General features: G+C 36.0%; 1 protein-coding gene across 2 annotated transcripts in view; it reads right to left on the bottom strand.

The window, feature by feature from the left end:
* MAP3K5 (mitogen-activated protein kinase kinase kinase 5) overlaps window positions 1-21,414 on the bottom strand; it is a 212,873-nt gene that overhangs the window by 90,026 nt on the left and 101,433 nt on the right. For both annotated transcript variants that reach the window (XM_060029910.1, XM_060029911.1), the window contains one exon: window positions 4,446-4,558. In XM_060029910.1, coding sequence (XP_059885893.1) covers window positions 4,446-4,558 — 113 coding nt within the window. The remainder of the gene's footprint in view (window positions 1-4,445; window positions 4,559-21,414) is intronic.

Here is a 21,414-nt window from a genome sequence, read left to right as displayed (position 1 = left end):
CTTTTTTGAAAATTATACTTTAACAAAACAAAACAACCTTTAAAAACCTTTATGCTGGGCTTCCCTGGTGGCGCAGTGGTTGAGAGTCCGCCTGCTGATGCAGGGGACACGGGTTCGTGCCCCAGTCTGGGAAGATCCCACATGTCATGGAGGGGCTGGGCCCGTGAGCCATGGCCGCTGAGCCTGCGCGTCCGGAGCCTGTGCTCCGCAACGGCAGAGGCCACAACAGTGAAAGGCCCGCATACCGCAAAAAAACAAAACAAAGAAAACCCCACAAACTTTATGCTGCTTTTTATCATATAATTCCACTTAAGCCAAGAAACTTTTAGGAAAAAGTCCATCTGGGAATTCTTCACATTTTGAGATGATAAATTAAAAAGAACGGCTTTGCCACCTTAAAATTTCATGAGATGAGAAAAATTACACATGTGTATGCAACAACATCCATGATCTCCTATCTGGACATAAAAAATACAACAAATACAAATGGAAGAAGAAAGTGCAGGGGGGAAATCAGACACTAAAAATATGTGTCTCAACCTCAGTTGAAAATGAATTCTCTTTTTTGTGTCATACTTGGGAACAATGAATGCAGAACTGATCTAGTGCCAAACCATTTAAACATTTAAATAGGGACTATGAAAGTGTTTAATAGTAAAATTACAACATTAGTTTTAAAATAAAATTTCAGGTTTATTCATGCTTCCCAGAAGTTCATTCTATGAGGGTGATATTAACGTTAGCCTTGGCATAAATCTGTCACATGATTGTTACCCTAAGCCATTCAGCATTCAGACAAAATTTTATTTTTAAATGGCAAATAGTATTTTAGTATATGGATGGATCATTTTAATTTCCCCAAATGCAGATGGTGGCTGCTTTTTATTACTATAAACATTCTTATACACGTCGCTTTGTGCACTTGTTCGATTACTTCTTTGTAATAAAGTCCTAAACCTGGACTTGTTAGGGACAGTAGGTATGCCCATTTTAAGTGCTGATATTACGGACACTATCATGTCCTTTCATCTTTGCCAATATGATGGAGGAAAAAGGAAACATTGTCTTTTTAAACCACTTATTTCACATTCACCATATCAGGTGGCACACATCCAGCCATCCCACCATTAGGGATGCTGGTTGGATCACTGACAGCTGGATCCCTCGAGGAAATATATACAATGAATTGTATGGGAACGTTTGTTCCTTTGTTATTAACAAGCAATCTGTGGGTGAGCTTTGGTATCATGTAAATAGGGCAAATGAAAATTTAAAAAAATAAGCATCTTAATGGTTTTAGTTCTAATTGATGATCCTTGTCAGAATCATTATTTTAATATCACTAGCATTATCAACTTTATCATTCCTTCTACTTTATTAGCTAGCATTCTTTTGAAGAATACATTCTCCTGAAGAATATACAGTTAGTATGTAGCATGTCTTAAGAAGAGCTTTACCTCCTCAACTGGATGAACTATAGTATCCCTTTAAGAGGAATTTTAAATTTTGAATTTTTTTCCTTATAATTTTCAATTTTCTAAGAATTTGGTCACTTCCATAGATGGCAAGTGAGTTGTTTTGTGGTTGGTGACGCGTTTTGTTTTAGTTTTGATTTCTTTTTCTTGATTATCCTTTTAGACTCATGGATTTTTATATTCAGTAATACAAATTTTATTTTAATAGCTCCCTGAAAATAAGATTCAAATAGTGGTTTGTCTCAATTCCAATCACACTGTTCTTTTATTACATCATCATCTCATAAAGTGTCTCATGGTTGAAAAATTCCACAGAAGATGGGAGAATCATCTTTTATTTAGCTCAAGTTTGAATATTAATTTTAAGACTTGTGAAGCTGAAAAAAGGATAAAGATGTAAGAAGTGGTTCTGTGTTTTTAAATCCTAGTTCTAAACAGTACAAACATCAGTGATTATTCAAAAACTGGGAAATTAAAACACAGATCATGAAGCAATTAGTCACAACCTCAAACAAACACACAACTAGAATTAAGAGTCTTTGGGCAACAGATTATGACAGCTAAGAACTGTTCTTACATTAGAGTTCTTAAAGTGAAGATGATACGTTTGGAAAGCCTCAGATTTAGTGATCTTCTTATGACATCTTAATCTTTAATTGCTTATCCTTTATGAATAAATCAAATTTCAAAATACATCTAAAGAAAAGATTTTATAAATTAAAGTCTGATTACTATCAGAACTCAGGAACTCAGAATAATTTGTATATTTGCAGGGGACCAATAAAAAAAAAGTGGGAGAAGATATAAATTACTAAAAATTTTGATTAAAAAGAGAATGCAACTTATATTTTTAAATATGCCAGATATGTTATCAATCTTTTTTTATTATATACTATTACTAATAAAATTATTATATTAAAATATTCATTTATTTAGTCAAACTATTTTCCTTGAAAATCCCTTTAACTCTATTTTACCATATAAATATTAACTTTAGGTCAACCTATGTTGATTAGCATAATTGGTGATTGAGTAGAATCTAAATTAGTGAGTTTTAATTGCCTTTTAGTTTTTAAGGACATATAATTTAGAGTGTATATCACAGTATTTTAGAAGCCTAAAACTTAGCTCTTATGGGAACTAAAAATTTATCGTCAAGTCAGATTTTAAGTCTGTGTATGTTTTGCAATTTCCAAAATTAAAAATTCAACTTCATATGCTTTCAAATGTTTGTTCAACATGTATTATGAATCAGCTCTTCTTGGAAAAAATTGAAGTGTGTTTCCTTTACAAAGTTACATTAATCACAGTTCCTCAAACCTCAGAGTGCTGACCACCCTTTTTCTTTCCCCCAGCTTTTGAAAGGTATAATTGACATAGCATTGTGTAAGTTTAAGGTGTACAATGTGTTGATTCGATACACTTATATCTGGCAAAATGATCACACTGTAGCCTTAGCTCACACCTCCAACATGTCATATAATTTCCACTTCTTTTTTGTGGTGAGAACATTTAAGATCTACTGACCATTTTAATCTACATTTAACTTAAAAATGAGAATTTAGAATAGGTACATTTCAAACCACTATGTTACTGCTCTACTTACACATGCAAATCAGTGTCAAATTCTGTGATGATCTGCAGGCTTCAACCTCAAGTTCAAGAACAGAGCAATACAAATCATTTTTAGATCACTGATGCATAAGGAGTTTTGGCTAGTGTAGAGTTTTTAAAATAACCTTAGATGCAGAATTTTATTATAATTATAATTTAATTATAATAAATAATTATTTATAATAAAATAATTATATTTATGAAAAGTGTATATTTTACTGATTTCATTTTCCAACTAAAAATATTATTTCAAATAAAACTTTGTGCATTGAATACCACTGCAATCCAGCAGCAACAACCATTGTATCATTCTTTTAGTCTGCGTCTTTTAAAACATACTTAATACTCAAACTTTACTTGCCTCAAAGATTTCCCAGAACATCATATAAGGCCATTTTATTAGTCTTTCCCAAATAATGTAAAAAAAAAGTCCAGGGCTCATTTTTTCTTATGACAAATTAAACAAAACATTTCTCCAGTTAAAAATCTTAAAGGAAAAGTTTCTTCTACAATTCATAGCTTAACTAAGATAAATTTTTTTCCTCTACGAAAAATATGGTAAACTATTTCTATGTCTGTAGTAAAAACTCCTGCAAGAGTTGTAAAGGGTCTCTGAAAGAGAGGGGTTAGACACTCAAAAGAGAGCAAAATCTGATTACCTTAGATAGTATTCAATATCTAGAACCTTAAAAAATGTTATCAAAGCCAGAACCAAGGAAATCACATAGAATTTGTTCACTGAGTTATCCTAATCTTCAAAAATTCCAAAGAAGGGTCAGCATATGAGACAATGTCCACTGATAAAAGGGAAAAAAGCACATTCTATCAATGGCTACAATTCAGAGATGGTCTCTGAGGAGACCAGTCACTGCCAAGACTGCCATCTGCTTGACCTGTTGTTCTAGGGGTTTGGGAGGCTCCACCTCCAACAAAACTGAAATCATACGGGCAAGTGTACAAGAAACAGAAACAGGAAATATCAGAGTTTCCTTCCTCCCTTTCTTTCTTTCTTTCTTTCAGCCCCAGGAAAGCAAAATCAATCTAAGATAGCAAACTTCCCTGATGTTCCACAAAACACTATCTTATTTGGCAGTTGAGGGCTGAATGCAGAGCCCATATTTTTAATTAGTTTGAGCTGGAATTAAAAATATCAGGTAAAATAAACTAAAAACTGAATTACAACCCAATGTCAGGATTTTGCACAACAATATGAAACATTAAATAAGGAGATGTAATTTGTTTTTTAGGAAGTCAGATGGGACAGAAAGCAAAGGGACTATCTATCAAAGATTCTTTTTCTTTGTATCGTTGGGTACAGTTTCTTGATTTCCATGGAAAGCGTCAAGCTGTAATTACCAACTTTTCGGAGCTCAAAGGAAGATTCGAACTGGTGCCCAGATGCCAGGAGGAGGACCGCATAATTAATTCCTGACTGTAGTGTTGGCTCAGATTCAAATGCCTTTTTGAACCTATAAAAAAAACACACACACACACAAATGTACGAGTTTACTTTTTCAGTCATGAAAGTTTGAGTTTGCAATAGCTTCTGTTTGCATAACTCCAAGGCCTGAGCAAGTAAAAATATTCCACGGCTTTCACCCCAGAATCTAGTGTGCTATTAGGATTTAATGCTTAAGTGACTATATACCCTCACCCTCAGCAACATGGCATTCCCCTCACTTAACTCAGCCTCGTCATAGCATCTCCAGTCTTTAAAAAAATCCTCTCTTCAAAGTCTTCCAGAAATGTGAGAGAGCGTGTGTGTGCGCGCAAACATGTGTAAACAGTGAAAATTTAAAGATAAGAACCCTGTACATATTTTAAGTAGTTTTTAAAAGATTCAAAAATACACAAAGCAAAAAAAAAATATATATATATATACACAAAACAATGAGGAAGATGATTTATGTAACATACTGAAACAATCACTTCCATAAGAGTGATATAGAAATGCAATAAAGAATGTCAGTTGTAGTAAGAAATTAAGGAAAACAGAGATTGTGCCTGTGCATACTAATTTTGGCTCAAAGAGAATGAGAACACTTTTCTGAATATGCATGAAACTGAATATCAACCTTTAAAAACGTTTCACAATTTGAGAAGACTTCAGTGTTTGTACATCCCCTGTATTTTCAAGGTAACACTTCCTAGGTTCCATTCAAGGGTCTCCTCACATACGTCATTTAACAGGCAACAATATTCAATATTATTTCATTTAAGAGCATGAAGAAGAACAAAATTAAAATAAATGCCCTAGTGACTAATAGAAACTGAGCCAAACATGAAAAATGAAATAGCTATTTAAAAAAATCAGATCAAGGAAAATATAAAGACTAAATACCTAATGAATAACCATTTAATGATACAAAAAAAAGGATACCTAGGGAAAAACACATTAAAATTCCAAGACAGAGGCATTCTTATTAAAATCATTAACTGTGAAACTGAAAGGTGTGAATTGCCAAAATGGCAGCCCCCACAATAATGTACATTAGAGTATATTCTTGGCTTTTATATACACCTGAAGTTTTCCATAATTTAAAATGGTAAGGTAAACTTCAGAAGAAAAGTACATCTTTTCTGAATATTGAGAATCATGTGCCCTTTTTAAGGGTCTTACTTTTTAAGCAAAAAAAGTGTCTCTGAAAGGAAACAAAACTCAAATAACTATTAATCTTAACTAGTTGGCTCGAATAGTTATATATGTGAAACAAGAAAAAAATATTTCTAACTGCATCACTGTTGCTGATTAAAAAGCATTTTTATCTCTCCAGAAGTACAGATGTTTCCCAAATCTAAAATGGAAAAAGCATGTACCCAGACTGCTGATATCCAAAGCAGGTCATATCAAGGAAAGACATGATTTGTAAGTCTTAGACTCATGTAAGACCCAAAGGTCTTTGTGTTTGTTCAGAGGCAAGTAGAAGGTCCCAGCAAAAAAAGATATAGGAGAAGAGAGGAGTTAATACCTTTCTTTCTACCAATACTTTATAGTTTCCACAAATTCATATCAAGATACATAATATTTTTCAACAAATACATTCTTTCATTTCTCCTGAAAGAAAAGAACATGGAAGAGTTCTCTTCAACATATTCAAAGGAAGATGCAGAAAGCAAGATAACACCAAATCAACCAATAAATATTGACTAAGTGCTCCCTATGTGTCAAACTAACCAAAATGAAAAATTGGGCTTATAGCTGTTTTTCTGTTACCATGAACAATACATTTAAGAATATTTTAACCAAAAGATAGATGCAATAAATTAATAATTTACACTTTTTATGGCTCACAGAACTCCATAATAATAAGCTGGGTATCGAGGAGAAAGTCTTAAGGAAGTGGAAATTCTCACACACTGTAAAAGTACATTAGTATAGTATTTCTCGGCAGAAATTTGCCAATATCTATCAAAAATTGTAAAATATTAAAAAAAGCAATGCATACCTATTGACACAAGATTTCCATATCTATGGGTTTATACTAAGAAAAAACATTAAATATGTAATCAGAAATTTGGTTACAAGAATATTTGTTACAACATGAAACAGTACTTCCTAAGTTTCCCACAATATTATAAAATGGAATATGGAATAAAATGTATTCCGAATGTTGGAAAGCTATGTAACTGTTTAAATTAGAAGAATAGTCAATGTCAGGGGAAAACCTGAGTTTCCAGGTAAGATATAATAGTCTACTTGGGAGCCATCACTCCTGCTACAACAACTAGGTGGGAAAAAGGATACACATCAAAAACATATTTTTATAGATGCTGGAGATCTATGGAAGCAACAGCACAACAAAATCACTGAAATAAAATTCCGAACAGGGACGTGTCCTACCAAGGAGAGCTGAATTGCTTTTGTCACTATAGGGGCATTTGCTGATTCCAACCATAATATTAAGCATAGGCTTGGCACAGGCAGAGAAACTCTACCTATTTGAAACGCTACCAGGGAAAAGAGAAACAAGTGGATTTCCTGATAGTTGCATGGGCTGGCATGACAGGGTGAAACCTGGAGGAACCGCAAATGTGCAGCCGGTTTTCTCCACAGGACATTTGTTGAATGCTGGCTATATGAGCAGTTGGGGATGAGGTATGGCTGGAATGGCAGTGAAATATGAAGTCCAGCAGTACTTAGGAGTGAAGTGTTACTTGAGGGAGAGGCTGCAACAAATAGATGGCAATCTCCTCCAAAGTCTGGAGCTGTATAAGAGAATAAGCAGTCAAACTCAAAACCCCAAAGGGCAGTTATAAAATCTTCCACAGTACTTAAGGGATAAGAAGATAGAACCCTGCTTGGCTCTCAATCAAAAGCTGAGGGCGGTCACATCCAGGAAGCAGGAACAAAACAGAGACAGACAGGGTCAAATAAAACTGAAACCCAGGATGGCGGAGTAGAAGGACGTACTCTCACTCCCTCTTGTGAGAACAGCAGAATCATAACTAGCTGCTGGACAATCATCTACAGGAAGACACTGGAACTCACCAAAAAAGATACCTCAAATCCAAAGACAAAGGAGAAGCCACAATGAGACAGCAGGAGGGGCGCAATCACAGTAAGATCAAATCCCATAACTGCTGGGTGGGTGACTCACAGACTGGAGAACACTTATACCACAGAAGTCCACCACTGGAGTGAAGGCACCCCAACCTGGGGCTCCAGCAACGGGAAGAGAAATTCCTAGAGAATCAGGCTTTGAAGGTTACTGGGATTTGACTGCAGGACTTCAACAGGACTGGGGGAAACAGAGACTCCACTCTTGGAGGGCACACACAAAGTAGTGTGTGCATCGGGACCCAGGGGAAGGAGCAGTGACCCCAGGGGAGACTGAACCAGACCTACATGCTAGTGTTGGAGGGTCTCCTGCAGAGGAGTGGGGTGGCTGTGGCTCACCATGGGGAGAAGAACACTGGCAGCAGAAGGTCTGGGAAGTACTCCTTGGCGTGAGCCCCCCCAGAGTGTACCATTAGCCCCATCAAAGAGCCCAGGTAGGCTCCAGTGTTGGGTCGCCTCAGGCCAAACAACCAACAGGGAGGGAACCCAGCCCCACCCATCAGCAGTCAAGCGGATTAAAGTTTTACTGAGCTCTGCCCACCAGAGCAACAGCCAGCTCTACCCACCACCAGTCCCTCCCGTCAGGAAACTTGCACAAGCCTCTTAGGTAGCCTCATCCACCAGAGGGCAGGCAGCAGAAGCAAGAACTACAATCCTGCAGCCTGTGGAACAAAAACCACATTCACAGAAAGATAGACAAGATGAAAAGGCAGAGGGCTATGTATCAGATGAATGAACAAGATAAAACCCCAGAAAAACAGCTAAATAAAGTGGAGACAGGCAACCTTCCAGAAAAAGAATTCAGAATAATGATAGTGAAGATGATCCAGGACCTCGGAAAAAGAATGAAGGCAAAGATTGAGAAGATGCAAGAAATGTTTAACAAAGACCTAGAAGAATTAAAGAACAAACAAACAGAGATGAACAATACAATAACTGAAATGAAAAATACACTAGAAGGAATCAATAGCAGACTACTTGAGGCAGAAGAACCGATAAGTGACCTGTAACACAGAACAGTGGAATTCACTGTTGCGGAACAGAATAAAGAAAAAAGAATGAAAAGACATGAAACAGCCGATGAGACCTCTGGGACAACATTAAATGCAACAACATTTGCATTATAGGGGTCCCAGAAGGAGAACAGAGAGAGGAAGGACCCAAGAAAAAGGCTGAAGAGATTACAGTTGAAAACTTCCCTAACATGGGAAATGAAATAGCCAACCAAGTCCAGGAAGTGCAGAGAGTCCCATACAGGATAAACCCAAGGAGAAACATACCGAGACACATAGTAATCAAATTGGGAAAAATTAAAGACAAAGAAGAATTATTGAAACCATCAAGGGAAAAATGACAAATAACATACAAGGGAACTCCCATAAGGTTAACAGCTGATCTTTCAGCAGAAACTCTACAAGCCAGAAGGGAGTGGCATGATATACGTAAAGTGATTAAAGGGAAGAACCTACAACCAAGATTATTCTACCCAGCAAGGATCTCATTCAGATTCGATGGAGATATCAAAAGCTTTACAGACAAGCAAAAGCTCAGAGAATTCAGCCCACCAAACCAGCTCTACAGCAAATGCTGAAGGAACTTCTCTCACTGGGAAACACAAGAGAAGAAAAGGACCTACAAAACCAAACCCAAAACAATTTAGAAAATGGTAATAGGAGCATACATATCGATAATTACCTTAAACGTGAATGGATTAAACGCTCCAACCAAAGACACAGGCTTGCTGAATGGATACAAAAACAAGACCCATATATATGCTGTCCACAAGAGACCCACTTCAGACCTAGGGACACATTCAGACTGAAAGTGAGGGGATGGAAAAAGATATTCCATGCAAATGAAAATCAAAAGAAAGCTGGAGTAGCAACACTCATATCAGAAAAAATAGATGTTAAAATAAAGAATGTTGCAAGAGACAAGGAAGGACACTACATAATGATCAAGGGATCAATCCAAGAAGAAGATGTAACAATTATAAATATATATGCACCCAACATAGGAGCACCTCAATATATAAGGCAACTGCTAACAGCTATAAAAGAGGAAATTGACAGTAACACAATAATAGTGGGGGACTTTTAACACCAAACTTACACCAATGGACAGATTATCCAAAATGAAAATAAATAAGGAAACAGAAACTTTAAATGACACAATAAACAGGATAGATTTAATTGATATATTTATAGGACATTGCATCCAAAAACAGCAGTTTACACTTTCTTCTTAAGTGCTCACAGAACATTCTCCAGGATAGATCACATCTTGGGTCACAAATCAAGCCTCAGTAAATTTAAGAAAACTGAAATCATATCAAGCATCTTATCTGACCACAACACTATGAGATTAGAAATGAATAACAGGGAAAAAAACATAAAAAATACAAACACACGGAGGCTAAACAATACGTTACTAAATAACCAAGATCACTGAACAAATCAAAGAGGAAATCAAAAAATACCTAGAGACAAATGACAATGAAAACACGACGATCCAAAACCTATGGGATGCAGCAAAAGCAGTTCTAAGAGGGAAGTTTATAGCTATACAAGCCTACCTCAAGAAACAAGAAAAATCTCAAATAAACAATCTAACCTCACACCTAAAGGAACTAGAGAAAGAAGAACAAACAAAACCCAAAGTTAGCAGAAGGAAAGAAATCATAAAGATCAGAGCAGAAATAAATGAAATAGAAACAAAGAAAACAATAGCAAAGATGAATAAAACTAAAAACTGGTTCTTTGAGAAGATAAACAAAATTGATAAACCATTAGCCACACTCATCAAGAAAAAGAGGGAGAGGACTCAAATCAATAAAATTAGAAATTAAAAAGGAGAAGTTACAACAGATACAGCAGAAATACAAAGCATCCTAACACTACTATAAGCAACTCTATGCCAATAAAAAGGACAACCTAGAAGAAATGGACAAATTCTTAGAAAGGTATAACCTTCCAAGACTGAACCAGGAAGAAATAGAAAGTATGAACAGACCAATCACAAGTAATGAAATTGAAACTGTGATTAAAAATCTTCCAACAAACAAAAGTCCAGGACCAGATGGCTTCACAGGTGAATACTATAAAACATTTAGAAAAGAGCTAATACCCATCCTTCTCAAATTCTTCCAAAAAAATGTGGAGGAAGGAACACTCCCAAACTCATTCTATGAGGCCACCATTACCCTGATACCAAAACCAGACAAAGATACTACAAAAAAAGAAAATTACAGACCAATATCACTGATGAATATAGATGCAAAAATCCTCAACAAAATACTAGCAAACAGAACCCAACAACACATTAAAAGGATCATAAACCACGATCAAGTGGGATTTATCCCAAGGATGCAAGGATTTTTCAATATACGCAAATCAATCAATGTGATACACCATATTAACAAATTTAAGAATAAAAATCATATGATCATATCAACAGATGCAGAAAAAGCTTCTGACAAAATTCAACACCCATTTTTGATAAAAACTATCCAGAAAGTGAGCATAGAGGGAACCTACCTCAACATAATACAGGCCATATATGACAAACCCACAGCAAACATCATTCTCAATGGTGAAAAACTGAAAGCATTTCCTCTAAGATCAGGAACAGGACAAGGAAGTCCACTCTCACCACTAATATTCAACATAGTTTTGGAGGTCCTAGCCACAGCAATCAGAGAAGAAAAAGGAATAAAAGGAATCCAAATTGGAAAAGAAGAAGTAAAACTGTCACTGTTTGCAGATGACATGATAGTATACATAGAGAATCCTAAAGATGCCACCAGAAAACTACTAGAGCTAATCAATGAATTTGATAAAGTTGCAGGATACAAAATTAATGCACAGAAATCTCTTGCATTCCTATACACTAACGATGAAAAATCTGAAAGAGAAATTAAGGAAACACTCTCATGTACCACTGCAACAAAAAGGATAAAATACCTAGGAATAAACCTACCTAGGGAGACAAAAGACCTGTAAGCAGAAAACTATAAACATTGATGAAAGAAATTAAAGATGATACCAACAGATGGAGAGATATACCATGTTCTTGGATTGGAACACTCAATATTGTGAAAATGACTATACTACCAAAGCAATCTACAGATTCAATGCAATCCCTTTCAAATTACCAATGGCATTTTTTACAGAACTAGAACAAAAAAAATCTTAAAATTTGTATGGAGACACAAAAGACCCCAAATAGCCAAAGCAGTCTTGAGGGAAAAAAACGGAGCTGCAGGAATCAGACTCCCTCACTTCAGACTATACTACAAAGCTACAGTAATCAAGACAATATGGTATTGTCACAAAAACAGAAACATAGATCAATGGAACAAGATAGAAAGCCCAGAGATAAACCCACGCACCTATGGTCAAATAACCTATGACAAAGGAGGCAAGGATATATGATGGAGAAAAGACAGTCTCTTCAATAAGTGGTGCTGGGAAAACTGGACAGCTTCATGTAAAAGAATGAAATTAGAACACTCCCTAACACGATACACAAAAATAAACTCAGACCTGAATGTAAGACCGGACACTATAAAACTCTTAGAGGAAAACATAGGAATTACCCTCTTTGACATAAGTCACAGCAAGATCTTTTTTCATCCACCTCCAGAATAATGGAAATAAAAACAAAAATATACAAATGGGACCTAATAAACTTAAAAGCTTTTGCACAGCAAAGGAAACCACAAACAATACAAAAAGAAAACCCTCAGAATGGGAGAAAATATTTGCAAATGAATCAACAGACAAAGGATTAATCTCCAAAATATATAAACAGCTTATGCAGCTCAATATTAAGAAAACAAACAACCCAGTCCAAAAATGGGCAGAAGACCTAAATGGACATTTCTCCAAAGAAGACATAAAAATGGCCAAGAAGCACATGAAAAGCTGTTCAACATCACTAATTATTAGAGAAATGCAAATTAAATCTACAATGAGGTATCACCTCACACCAGTTAGAATGAGCATCATCAGAAAATCTACAAGCAACAAATGCTGGATAGGGTGTGGAGAAAAGGGAACCCTCTTGCACTGTTGGTGTGAATGTAAATTGATACAGCCACTATGGAAAACAGTATAGATGTTCCTTAAAAAGCTAAAAATCGAATTACCATATGATCCAGCAATCCCACTACTGGGCATATACCCAGAGAAAACCATAATTGAAAAAGACACATGCACCCCAATGTTCATTGCAGCACTATTTACAATAGCCAGGTCATGGAAGCATCCTAAATGCCTATCGACAGACAAATGGATAAAGAAGATGTGGTACCTATATACAATGGAATATTACTCAGCCATAAAAAGGAACAAAATTGGGTCATTTGGTGAGACGTGGATGGATCTAGAGACTGTCATACAGAGTGAAGTGAGTAAGAAAGAGAAAAACAAATATCATACATTAACACATATATGTGGAACCTAGAAAAATGGTACAGATGAACCAGTCTGCAGGGCAGAAATAGAGACACACATGTAGAGAACAAACGTACAAACACCAAGGGGGGAAAGCGGGGGTGGGGTGGTGGGGTGGTGGTGGGATGAGTTGGGAGATTAGGATTGACATGTATACACTGATGTGTATAAAATCGATGACTGATAAGAACCTTCTGTATAAAAAAATAAATTAAATAAAAATTTTTAAAAAATAAATAAAGTAATTAAAAAAAAAAAACCAAAACTGAAACCCCGACCAACTCAACTCAGTTGTGGTTTTTGAGGTAATCATCTTCTCACCCTGCCTGGCTAACAGAGGAAAGTAAGAGCCTTCTATGAGAGAAAATAAAATCTCCTCAGTCTCAATAATTCTTAAATACAAAATATATGGCATACAATAAAGAATTATGAGACATGCAAAGAGTCAGGAAAATGTGACCAATAAACAAAAGAGCAAAACAGACAAGAGACCTGCCTCACAGATAATTCAGATGTTGGAGTTTGTAGACAAGAACTTTAAATAATTATTACAAATATGGTGAAGAAAATTAAGAAAGAAATGGACAAATGAATGAAAAGAGAAACAATTTTAACAGAGAGTTGAAATCTAAAAGAAGAGAATCAAATAATCTAGAACTAAAATGTACAATGCCTGAAAATAAGAATTCATTGTATGTGTTTAATAGCAGACGACGCAGCAGAAGATAGATTTGGTGAAATGAAAAAAACAGGTCAATAAAAAATATCAAAACTGAAACAGGGAGAGAAAAAGGTAGGGTAAAAAACAAAACAGAGCATAAGAGACATGTGAGATATAGTTAAATGGTCTAACATATGTATTACTGTAGCCCCAGGAAGAGAAAAGAGAGAATACAGAACACAAGAAATATTTGAAGACATAAGGCCAAAAATATTCCAAACTGTTGAAAACATTAACCCACAGATCCAAAAAGGTCAGCTAACTTCAAGCACGATAAAATAATAAGTACAGCCTAAATGTTGAAACCAAAGACATGGAGGAAAATCTTAAAATCAGCCAGAAAGAAAAAGATACATTACTTTCCAAGGAGCAATACAATTGAGAGCTGACTTTGCAATACAAACTATGGAAGCCAAAAGATAATGCAACAACATCTTAAGAGTGATAAAAGGAAAAAGAAAAGGTGTAAGAAAGATGTGTTCATACAAACAAAAACTGGCAGAATTGGTTGCCAGCAGATCCATATTACAGAAAATACTAAACGTATTCAGGCTGAAGAGTAGTGATTCCAGTTGGAAGCACTGAACTGCAGGAAGAGCATCAGAAAGGGTAAATATTTGACTATATATAAAAGATATTAACTAAACTATTAAATATTTACACTGCTCTAAGTTTCTTTCCTTGTTCAGGAAGTGGTAAAGTACAAATTTAAGGTAGACTGTAAAAGCCAAGGATGTGGATTCTCACCTCTAGGGAACTACTAAAAGCATAACATAAAAAGTATTACTAAAATGTTAACAGATGATAAAATGTAATACTAAATTAATCGAAAAAATGGAGGGAATGGAGGATTAATGGAACAAAGAAGATATGAAATAAATAGAAAATAAATAGCAGGATGGTAAGACATAAGCACAAGTACCAGTTACCACATTAAATGTAAATGACCTAAACATTCCAAATAAAAAAGACTTCTCAAATTTGATTTAAGAACAACAGTGGAAAAAATAAAATAAAAAAAGAAAGAAACAACTATAATGCATTTAAAAGAGACACACTTTAAATATAAGGCTACAGTTAGGTTGAACGTAAAACGATGCATAAAGATGTATCACTCAACTACTAACCAAAAGAAATCTGTTGTGATTATATATTAATATCAGACAAAACTAACTTTAAGGCAAAAATGATTGCAAGATATAAGGAGGAACATTTCATAATGATAAAAGGGTAAGTTCAACAGGAAGATTTATAATCCTAAACACACTTGTTAACATGGCTTCAAAATACATAAAGCAAAAACTGATAAAACTAAAAAACAGACAAATCTACATTCATAGTGGGAGATCTCAAAACACCTGTCTCAGTGATGATCAAACAAGCAGACAAAAAATATCAGTGAAGATGCAGAAGATTTGAATAACATGATTAATCAAGTTAATCTACCTGACTTATGTGGAACACTACACCCAACAACAGTGGACTATATCCTGGGCTATAAAGGCGCCTCTCACAGAAATAGAATTAAACTAGAGAACAAGAAAGAAAGATATGTTTGTAAATTGGGCACCTACTTCTGAAGAACCCAGGGGTCGAAAAACTCACACTGAAAATTAAAAGGTATTTGATCTGAACAATATTGAAAGTTCAATACATCAAAACTTCTGGGATGCAGAACAATTTTTATCTTTAAATGCATATGCTGGGAAGGGAGCAAGGTTGAAAAATCAATGCTCTAAGCTTCCATCTAGAAATATAACAGCATATATTCCCACACAAAGTGGAAGGAGGGTATAATAAAGGAAAGAACAGAAATCAATGAAGTCGAAAATAGATGTGCAATAAAGAAAATCAACAGTGCCAAAAGTTGGTTCTAGGAGAAGATAAATAAAATTGATAAACTCCTAGGTAGGTAGACTGCTCATAAGAGAGAGAAAGAGAATACAAATTACTGTTATTCAAAAGTATCAGAAATGAAAAGTGGGACATTAGTATAGGTCCTACTAGCATTAAAAAGAAACTAAAAGTATATTTGGAATAACCTTATCCCAATAAATACGACAACTTAGGTGAACGGGAAAATTTTCTTGAAAATCACAGATTAGCATGACACAAGAAAAAGAAAGGAAACTGAATAGTTCTATATCTATTACAGAATTTATAGCAATCTGAAATTATTCTTTTTATCAGCTATCTCCCACTATAGAATGTATGCTCTCTGAGAGCAGGGACCTTGTCCGTCTTGTTGAGTACTAAATCTCCAATGCCTGATCCATCAGGATGCCTGACTCATTGCAGGTGAATGAAGGAAAACTGTATCCACTTCTTACCAAGAGCCAGGCTGAGACAAGTGATAAATACAGCAGGTCGTATAAACTTTGAATAATCTATTCACTTCCCTAGTAATGTAAATCCTGACCTTGTTAAGACCATAAGACCAGAAAGCTACATCCTTGGACCACATTACTAAATTGGGTACCATCTTCACCATATTACATTTTAATATTATTGGAATTCACTATTTAATAAAAAATATTGAAGATATTGTTTATATAGTTTTCATTGCTGCCTACTTAGAGTCTTACATGAGAAGCTCCTTTAATTTATTGCTAGGAGGGTATAGTCTCCTCTGAAGAAGTGTCATATGATTCACTTTTCATGCTGTTACTAAAAAGCTTATTTTAAAGAGCACGTTGATCCTTATCACTGGAGTATCTGTGTTCCCTGGTGCTAACTTTCCATATATATTTTATCATTTCACTGTTTTCTGTTTTTTGTTTTTTCCGGTACACGGGCCTCTCACTGTTGTGGCCTCTCCCGTTGCGGAGCACAGGCTCCGGACGCACAGGCTCAGCGGCCATGGCTCACGGGCCCAGCCGCTCCGCGGCATGTGGGATCTTCCCGGACCGGGGCACGAACCCGTGTCCCCTGCATCGGCAGGCGGACTCTCAACCACTGCGCCACCAGGGAAGCCCTCACTGTTTTTTTAAAATTCAAACTTGATAAAAATAAATATAGATGCTACAATAATGAAACCATCCATTTCACCTGAAGATGATAAATTAGTCATTTTAGGGTAAATGTGCCAAGTATCAACAGCAAATCCCAGTGGCTTGCAAGTTTCTGTATCAGCTGGCTCAGCTCTGCCTGACATTGTTCTCCCTCTGGGACCCAGCCTGAAGGAGAGGCTTTCCCCAGAAAATGGCTAAGGAAAAGTAAACCTGGCACAGCCATGACATAGCTTTTAAAGCTTCTGCTGATAAAGAGTATCAACCAACACACATACCTGAACCTGGTGTCATGGGGTAGGAATATATCATCTTCCTATGAACAGGGACAGTGTATTTCTAACAATAATACAATATAGCCCTGATGATATTCTCTACCACAGGAAGCTGTGGGTACCACCAGATAGTAAAGGAAACAATAACAATAGCTGCCTATCATGACTGGGCACCTACTGGGTACAGGCATTGTACCTGACACTTCGAGCATAATATTTCTAATTCTGACAACTCTTTAAGGTAGGAAGGATTCTCTCAAGTTTACTAATCAGAACATTGAAGCATGGAAATAGTCAGTCACGCAATTTAAAAGTGGTTGAGCAGGAACTTTACCCAATTCTGCTGGATTCCAAACCTGAGCCCTCTTCTCTGTTTGACTCTACTTAACCTTTGGTGTGTGTTTAAAAAAAATTTTTTTAGTCCTTTCTCATTACCTCTGCTTTTGTTTTTGCTTTTTAGTAAAAGGGAGTTGGGTGAAATAGGAAGAATAATAATGAGAAATAAAAATAGAACTGCTTTTATATTAAGGATAAAGCTTGGATTCTATATACTACAGAAACAGGTATTGATATATTCTTGGAAAGAATGGTGTTTGTCACAAAATGTATTTGATCAATCTTATAGACTATAGACTAATATTTTTAAAAGACTGATATGGCAATACTGATGAATGTGTCCATAAAAATGCACCAAAGACATTTCATGTCATTGAAAACTTTACAGTTTAACTAGCAAGAAGATAAATGAACATGAACAATATGTTAGCTCTTACATAAAGAAATCTATAAACAGTGATTAATAGTGTAAAACTATCTATAAAAATAGAGAAGTAAAATGATTAGAGGTAAGTGAAGCTAAATTAAGACTTCATGAAGGAAACAAATCTTAAGGATGGAACCAGGCATCTTAAGAAAATTCTAGTGAGTATATTTGAGTAACTGTATGAAGTTATTTCCACTATTGTTGATTTTTTTCTATTTTAGTACTCAATATTTGTTGAAAGAGGATAAATAATTTGTATTCTTCAACTCATTATTACATTGAAGACTTTCAAAGCTTTTGTTCAAGTTTTCAAAGCAGCAGATTTTTGTTCAAGGGCTGCCTTATATCAGCACTGTATTTGTCACCTGATTGTAAGCTAGCTAAGTGCTTGATAATGGAGTGATGAGCTCTTTATAATAAAGACATAGCTCACTTTTTGCATCTCTACTGAGCTGTTCAACAAAGTCAAGAAAAAAGAAAATATTCTTGAATCAATTGTTTCGAGCTAAAGAGCATCTACTTTCCATCAAAGAAGAAACTGAGCTCAACTCAAGCTCCTTCTCTTTAGCTGTCATTTTCCTTCTTTGTGATACAACAGCTGTGATTCTTTCTGTGAGACACACAAGTAATTAAATTAGAATTTCACGGTGCCTTACATCTCCAGGGATATTTCTGAAATTATCACTCATAAAATAACTCAGAGGTAAAGCAAGACAGCATGGGATGAAAACTAGTGCCAAATCACTGTTGATCTGATCTGGAGATGGGGGGGAAACCCTCTCCAATTCAAACTACTTATTTGCATATGAGCTTTATTATTAAAGAAAAGTCAGGACGAAAAATCTAAAAACTCAAAATTCTAACTACCTTCTTTCAGTCCTTTTACTATTTGCATATTTTTTTCCACAAAAAGAGAATCATGCTATTTTAATAATCTGTTTCTTAATTTTCACATGATATCATGAAGCATGTTACTGTTAAATATTTGTTTAAAACCACAATTTTCTGGACTTCCCTGGTGGTCCAGTGGTAAAGAATCAACCTTCCAATGAGGGGACACAGGTTCGATCCCTGGTTGGGGAACTAAGATCCCTCATGCCGTGGGACAACTAAGCCTGAGTGTCACAACTACTGAGCTCGTGCGCCTCAACTAGAGCCCATGTGCCACAAACTACAAAGCCCACGTGCCCTGGAGCCCGGAGGCCACAACTAGAGAGAAGGCCTGAGTGCCACAACAAAGAGCCTATGCACCGCAATTAAGACCCGACGCAGCCAAAAAAATTTTTATAAAAAGAAGAAAGAAATTCACAAAACCCGAATTTTCTTCTGGGCATATACTCAAAAGAATTGAAAGCAGGACTCAAACAGATATTTGTACACCCATGTTCACAGCAGCATTTATTCACAATAGCCAAAAGGTGGAAACAAACCCAAGTGCCCACTGACAGGTGAATGGATAAACACCATGTGGTATATACATAAAATGGAATATTATTCAGCCTTTAAAAAGGAAATTCAGACACATGTTACAACATGGTGAACCTTGAGAACATCATGCTAAGTGAAATAAGCCATTCACAAAAAAGACAAATACTATATGATTCCACTTATATGAGATACTTAGAGTAGTCAAACTCAGAGAGACAGAAAGAAGAATGGTGTTTTCCAGGAGCTAGGGGGAGGGGAGAATCGAAAGCTGTTTAATGGGTACAGACTTTAAGTTTTGCAAGTTGAGATGGCTGTGGGTGAGCAGTGGTGATGAGAGCACAGCAGTGTGAATGTACTTAAAATGGTCAAAATGGTCACTTAAAATGGTCAAAATGGTAAGTTTTATTTATGTATATTTTTACCACCAACACACACAACTCTGAACGAATGATATTCCATCACTCGGGGACGTTATCCTTCCATTCAACATTTTCCCTACTGTTGGACATTTAGGTTTCTTCCAATTTTTCATTACCATACAATTCAGTGTAGGAACATTATAAACACATCTTTGTTTCCATATCTGCTATTTTTTGAGGATAGTTTACGAAGTACATAACTGGATTAAAGAACATGAATTATTTCAAGGCTCTTGATACATAATGCCAAACTGCGTTCCAGAAAGTTCTTACCAATTCACATTCCCAAGAGCAGTATAGGTGAGAGACTTTTATATCGCACCCATGCCAAATTAAAGTATTCTCGTCTCTTTTCATTCTTGCTAGTTGATAACAAGAAAGCACAGCTCAGGATTTTAGTGGGCACTTACCTGATTGCTCCTGAGAGTGAAGAGTTCTCATATGTTTATGACCAATCTAAACTCATCCTTCCAATAACTGCCAATTCCCTCAAATTAAAATGCAAAACCCATATTCTAAGAAGGCTGGGAAGATGGGAGGAGACAGATTCGGGAAAGCTCTGAAGGGGAGGTAGGGCCGGGGGTTTAAACTTATTCTTAAAAGATATGAAAAGCAGTGAAGGTTTAGGAAGAAGGGACTGACAGCAAAATACAGGGAAAGTCTAAACATTTAATAAAAAAGGAACAGTCATATTATCAATTATGGTTAATCTATTCAATAAAATGGATCCACTAAGCAAAATTTCCAGGGACAAGGAACTCTGCATAGTTGAAAAACTCCCCAAGCAATTCTGATATCCAGCCAGGCCTGGAAACAATTGCTTTGGTTCACTAAGTGAAATCACCCCTATTCTTCCAAATGCTCCTTCCTTTTCACCATAATGCCTGGCAAACATCTAGTTCTCTCACTCATCCCTCTGACAACTGGGTTACAGAAAGCAAGCCTTAGCTTCTCTGCTTAGGTGCATAATGCTCATTAGCCACAATTAGAAAACCTCCACAGTGACTTATTCAATATGACCGTTCTTGGACTTCGACTTGGTCATGCCACAACAGAGCTTCACGCAATCTGTCATCTGTTGAATCCCATATTAAATCAAGGTCAAGGCCTGAGAGCAATGCACCAGGGCACTTGTTTACAAAGTAATCATGGGCACACTCTGTGTTTTACCCAAATCTCCAGGTCATCCTGGAACTGCTGGTCCCTTAAGAGCCATCTACATCTGGATACCAATGAGCTGGGTGTCACGCTGAGTTATGAAGAACTCTTCAGGTTTTGTGCTCTAAGGACAAAAATCATCCAAAATTTGGAAACTCACTTATAGAGACAACCAAGGACTAAACAAAAATGTCAGTGAAATAATGGTGAGATAAAACTCTGGGACGGGGGAAGAGGGTGGTAGAAATAGAGATACCACAGAGAAAGATATCTCAAAACCAAGGAAAAAAAAAAGGGCTAATCTGGCAAATGGAAAATAGACATTGGTCTTTATTTGTATGTCGATTGGTTTGTTACATAACTCTTCCAAAGTAAAGCCAACCCCATTAATCATGTAAAAACTAAACAGTTATTAGGCCCGCATGACTGTTTGAATAGCACTGTCACTGACGTAAAAGAAAATTAGTCGATAAGGCAAAGCTGTCTGTTCTTTCCCAAGTTACTATGGAAAAATGAACGTATTAATGCTAAAAACAGAC

The sequence above is a fragment of the Delphinus delphis genome, chromosome 14 (genome assembly GCF_949987515.2).
Source record: "Delphinus delphis chromosome 14, mDelDel1.2, whole genome shotgun sequence".
Taxonomy (NCBI): domain Eukaryota; kingdom Metazoa; phylum Chordata; class Mammalia; order Artiodactyla; family Delphinidae; genus Delphinus; species Delphinus delphis.
Note: the sequence above shows the minus strand (reverse complement) of the source record. Positions and strands in the feature narration are given on the sequence as shown.